The 5,659-nt window shown below is 39.4% G+C and overlaps 1 protein-coding gene across 1 annotated transcript in view; it reads left to right on the top strand.

Annotated features, from left to right (window-relative positions):
* The window catches only part of LOC103800636 (myoferlin-like), a gene marked incomplete at its 3' end in the record, with an annotated part of 51,096 nt that overhangs the window by 42,111 nt on the left and 3,326 nt on the right, over window positions 1-5,659 (top strand). Inside the window, exons 28-32 of the mRNA XM_009073018.1 lie at window positions 125-239; window positions 342-447; window positions 2,383-2,525; window positions 3,295-3,465; window positions 4,510-4,621. Of these exons, the coding sequence (XP_009071266.1) occupies window positions 125-239; window positions 342-447; window positions 2,383-2,525; window positions 3,295-3,465; window positions 4,510-4,621 (647 nt within the window). The remainder of the gene's footprint in view (window positions 1-124; window positions 240-341; window positions 448-2,382; window positions 2,526-3,294; window positions 3,466-4,509; window positions 4,622-5,659) is intronic.

Raw genomic sequence — 5,659 nt, 5'->3', positions numbered from 1 at the left:
AAAGAAGTGTCCCTGATAGAGAGGGACAATCCAGAATACAACCACATGTGCACATTCTTTACTTTGTTTCTGTAGTGAGCTAAAGTACATTTAATTTATTATTTTATTTGTTTTGGGTGTGCAGTTTGCTGACTGAAGCTGATGCTGGTCACACTGAGTTTACTGATGAAGTATATGAAAACGAGAGTCGCTATCCTGGTGGGGAATGGAAAGCAGCTGAAGAGAGTTTCACAGATGTGGTGAGACTTATATTTTTACTGGATAAGTAAAGGTTTAAGGGAAGGAGTTCTGTGTTTTGCCACTCTATTAATGCACATAACTTTGTTTCCCCTACATAAAAGAATGGAGAAAAAGCTCCTCCACCACGTGAGTTCACATGTCCTCTTGGATGGATGTGGGAAGATGATGCTTGGAAATCTGATTTAAACCGAGCAGTGGATGAACATGGTAAGATTTACTGGTTACCTGGCAGTCTGTCATAGTTGATACTGAATGAGGACACATGTCAAGACTGTACCAATGCCCTGAGCATGACAGTGGTTACCCTATGGAAAAATATCAAGGAAATATTTGGAAAACAGCTGCTTAAGGAATCAGAAAAAAGCAACATTGAGAAAGTGTTCACTATCTGCATCTCTATTTCCCTTTAATCACTGTTCCATCAAACTCACCATTCTCATTGATCCCTTGGATCAAAAGGGACCAGAATTTTGCACAGGGTATGTAATAAATGCATTTGTAAGTGCCTCCAGAGGATCATGTAGTCTAAGAAGCTGTACATTGGTCTTAACTGTAGCAGCAGAGGACAATTTTGAGACAAAAGCGTTGACAACTTAAAAAAAATGAAGGCTAATGCAAACTAAAATCTATGAACATGAGAGGTTTCAGTTGGGAAAGCTGTGTGTGCCAACAATGAGCTTGGAAACAGAACTCATCCTTGTTTGACCTAAGTTTCCAAAACATTTTTCCCAAGTCCATTGTTAATGCTGTCCAATGGTTAGAAGTGGGTCTGTATGACATGGATTAGTAACAGTAATTGAGGTTTTTTTAGAAAAGTCAGAAGCTTGAGACCTGAAACTTCTGTAATTGCACCAAGAATATGTGACAAGGTGAGGTTTGGATCTATCCCTGGTAATCTACCTGGGAGAATTTAGCCATGGAATGAGTCACCAAACAATGCTAAGAAGTAAATGAGGAGTTGTGGGGACTAAAGGAAGTGAGGAACCTGTTTGTGTTCATCACACACCACCCAAGTGTGTGGAGGATTCCACTATTGCTGAGAGCAGAACAACTGCGCTGAATTTGTGTGGGATCAGGATGAAAAGTTGACAGTATGCAACTGATTATTAGGCAATTCTGAATTGCAGAAAGACTTCCAAGTCTTTCTGTGAAGAATCTGGTGCTGCTAGACAGTTTTTCAGATTCGATGTTACTACTAACCTGATCAGGCTAGAAAATCCTAAGTCACCGTATTTCCTGGAGTTGCTTTGACTTTCACTTTCTTGTTACTTACAGTAAATTAAAACTGTTACCAGCTTAGAAAGCTGTGATATAAACAACCTCATAAGACCATAATTTGAATTCTACAGCAATAGGGAAAAGAATTCAATGGCTTATAGCAAATTATTTACAGGACATTTATTTGATGGTTTCAAAGCAAAATGAATAATAAAAACAAAAGGGAAGAACATAGGAGATTCTGTAACTCCCCAGAATTTTGCAAATCTATAGTGAATTTTTATTTGTTCTAAAACAACTGAAAACTCTCAAATAGTTACTGCTTTTAAATATAAGTAGGAATTGAGTAGGAAAAAAATCTGGTATTTTTCTGAGAGTACTGATATCTATTTTAACTGGAACCTCTGTCAGGAGTCTGTAGTAATTAAATAAGAGATCAATTTAAATTAAAGCCTGAGTCCTAGATACTTGGCATTTGAATTATAATACATAGAGCCAAAATACAGAAACGAGTTCTGTGATCAGACTTCAAATAGTTGGTGTTTCTTTTAGTGCCAACCTGGTGAAGTTTCAGGAGTACACAGGACATTCCAATCTTATTTAAAATTAGGATGAGTTTTTGCTGTGGTGAAGTATGAAAATGTACTATCAATGCACCTAACATTTGAAAAAATGAGCGTGCAAAGAAAAGAACGTGAAACGTATTGTATCTCTTTTAATGTTGAGATTTTTATGAGCATAGCAGCAGCATAAAATGTTACCAGTTGCCTCTAGCTATTGGACATTTAGAGTCTGCAATGCTGAATAGTCTTGTGTGATAAAGCTTCATCCTCTGTAGGTAAAGCCACTCTATTTCCCATGGTTTTCTTCTTTGTATCTTGCTTGTGTCTCTGAAAATGTGCCAACATGTGGATTCTGTTTTAGGATGGGAATATGGAATTACTATTCCTCCAGACACTAAACCCAAGTCATGGGTTGCTGCAGAGAAAATGTACCACACACATCGACGACGAAGATTGGTGCGGAAGCGTAGGAGGGATTCAGCTGAAGCAGTAACAGCAGGAAGAGTAAGTAGAAGAGAGATCATAGAATCACAGAATTTTAGGGGTTGAAATAGACCTTAGAGATCATCCAGGCCCAACCCCCTGCCCTGGGCAGGGTCACCTCTCACCAGAACAGGTTGCTCAAAGCTTCATCCAGCCTGGCTTTGAACACTGCCAGAGTTGGGGCAGCCATAGCCTCCCTGGGCAACCTGTGCCAGTGTCTCACTACCCGCACAGGAAAAAACTTCTTTCTAACATCTAGCCTAACTTTCCCCTCTTTCAATGTGTACCCATTACCCCTTGTCCTGTCACTGCAGCTCTTAACTGCAGTCCCTTCTCCAGCTGGAGCCCCTGACTCATTCCCCCCTCCCGACCATCATCATCCACAGACCCCTCATCCACAGAGGTCCTCCAGCCTCACCTTTCTCAGCCTGTCTTTGTAGGGGAGATGCTCCTGTCCTCTTATCAGCTTTGTGGCCACCTCTGGACTTGTTCCAACAGTTCCATGTCCTCCTTACATCAGAGACTTGCATATTGTAATAGTCTGAGTTTGTTTTTTTCAAAGAAATGTGCATGACATTACTCATTCCTCGAGCAAAGAAAAAATGTGATATCAAGCCAAAAAAATCTAGAACCTTTTATGTTTTCATTTTATTGCTTTTCTTTATCTTTTTGTAAATCGATGTTTCCAGCTTTGGTTTATGAGGGGATGATTAGGTCTGTCAGAGCAAGCGCTGCTTTATTTTATTACAGTTATACAAAACTTTGGATAACAGGGATTTATGTCTTCTAGGGAGTATCATATGAAGATCAAGAAGGATGGGAATATGCTTCCTTGATTGGCTGGAAATTTCACTGGAAACAACGCAGCTCTGACACTTTCCGCCGCAGACGATGGAGACGAAAAATGGCTCCTTCAGAGACACATGGTGCTGCAGCTATCTTTAAACTCGAAGGTGCTTTGGTAAGGGACAAGGCAACAAGTCTTTTAGAGGTCAATCTGTTAATTCACAGTAAATAAATAAGTATATCAGCCATTTCAGTCCCTGAATTGTTAGGCTGATACACAACTGAGAAACTAATACAGTTTTTATTGTTTAAATTATTTATAGTCTGAAAAGGAACATTAAATTTGGAGTAGAATTTTGTGTCATGTGCTTATGACTTTATTTTTCACATTATTTTTATTATTTCATTACATGAGTTTCAGAGCAAAAGGCCAAATTATTGGATGAGCCTTCTGTAAGTAAAGTGAAAAGATAGCTCAAGTTTTACATGCATGTAAATTAGACATATAAACAGCAGGCTCTGGAATAGCTGCTCCTGGTTAATATTTGCATGTATAAACAACCAAACACAAGAAAGGAGGGCAAAGCCACAATGTTGTACATCACAAATAGATCACCAGAATGTGATTCTTCAAGTTTCCAGGTTAACACAGCTTCACACATAAGCTCTATTTACCCAAATGCAAATGGTAGCAAATAATGTGATAAGACTGCTTTGTTTTTATAAGATTAATAGTAGCATTAACAAAAACTTGCACTTTTTTCCTGGTTTGGATCTCTTTTTGTTGCATCAAATGTTGACTAAGGATTCATTGATAGCATTTTCTTTCTCCACTTAATTTGGTTCCACAGAGTTTAATAATTCCTGTTTCAGTTTCTCGTCTGACTATACTTCCTGGGCTATTGCTGGGGTGAAGCCTTAGAGCAGTTCTCTGCAGCAGAGGACGTGCAGCTTCTCCTTTAGTGCGAGCTGATAGCAGCTTGTGTGTCTCCAGAAATGAGACATTCTGGAAGTAAGATGAAATGACTGGATCCGATTCCTGCATAGCTTCAATGGCAACAGGAACTGACCTCTGGACATGAGTAAACATCTCTTCAAGTACATTTACTCACAGAAGTCCTGGAGCAGAGACTGAAACATAAATTCCCACGCAAAGTCCACTTTTATCAGGCTCCTTCTATGTTTGTAAATACTCAATACTTTTTTTTCTGTATATCAGGGAGCAGACACTAGTGTGGATGATGGAGAAGCAAAGAGTTCAGACAAAGCCAAGGAGGCAGCTACAAAGGTGTTTGGTGCCAATACACCACTTGTTTCCTGCTACTTTGACAGTAGGTTCTTTAACAATTCCATTCTTAAAAATCATGTCTGTTTCTCCCTGGTCTCAAACAGGATCATAGTTCTTTGTGGTTTACATCTAGCTTTCTATACCTTCTGTTATAATTACCATCAGATCATTGATTGAGCCCTATTTACATTCTTAAAAGAAAAATTAGTCACTTGGCGATTTCAGTCCACTGTCACACAGACACCTTTAAAACCTGTCTGAGACATGAATTCTAAAACTAACTATTGCTGCACCTGAGTTTAGGCTATCTTAAATTATGCATTCTTAGCATTGGGGTCTCTCCATGGCAATGCAGGGAGCTAAGCCAACAGAGAAGCTGTATATATTTTTTGTTGTTTTAGCTCACTTAACCAACTGAGTGCAGGGTCAGACAATACCTGACCCAGAGGAGGCAGGACCATGTAGTTGAGTTGGCAAAGTGAACAAAACTGTAGCTTTGCCAGCCTGGATTGGTTTTAAATGCCTTGGAATCACTGTAATGTGATTCACAAAAGCAGGGACACTGAGATGGGAGCCACTAGGGCTAGTTAACAGGAACAGTGGCCAATCCTGAGACTTAAAATCCTTTTTGAGGAGCTCTGACTGGAATACTTGTCTTCATTTGGACTCTGCAGAACTTGATCTCCCTGCAGAGAATGGATGTCTAAATCTTAAATATTTTGGAACCTGAGGAACATTATTGTGGTTTCTTTTTAATATCAATCACAGCTGGGGGAAAGTAGCACCTTTTCCTGCCAGAGTTCAGAGGTTTCAGCTCAGTGAGGCTGTGAGTGGCTCAGATTTTTTTAAGAGCTGAAAGGGTTGGAGCTGATGTCTTTTAAGGAAAAACTGTAGTAACTTAGCCACATGTTGTCCTGGGTTTTGGTCACTCTCATATCTTATTTTTAAGCTATTCCACCTTGCCTGCAATGATGTATATTTTTGTTTAGTCTTTTAGCAAAAGAGACAGTTGCAGTTGGAATCATTTTCTAAAGCTAAAAGCTAGAAATGTGTAACACACAGGTCCCTGGAAGTGCTGTAG

The sequence above is a fragment of the Acanthisitta chloris genome, unplaced genomic scaffold (genome assembly GCF_000695815.1).
Source record: "Acanthisitta chloris isolate BGI_N310 unplaced genomic scaffold, ASM69581v1 scaffold8014, whole genome shotgun sequence".
NCBI lineage: Eukaryota > Metazoa > Chordata > Aves > Passeriformes > Acanthisittidae > Acanthisitta > Acanthisitta chloris.
Note: the sequence above shows the minus strand (reverse complement) of the source record. Positions and strands in the feature narration are given on the sequence as shown.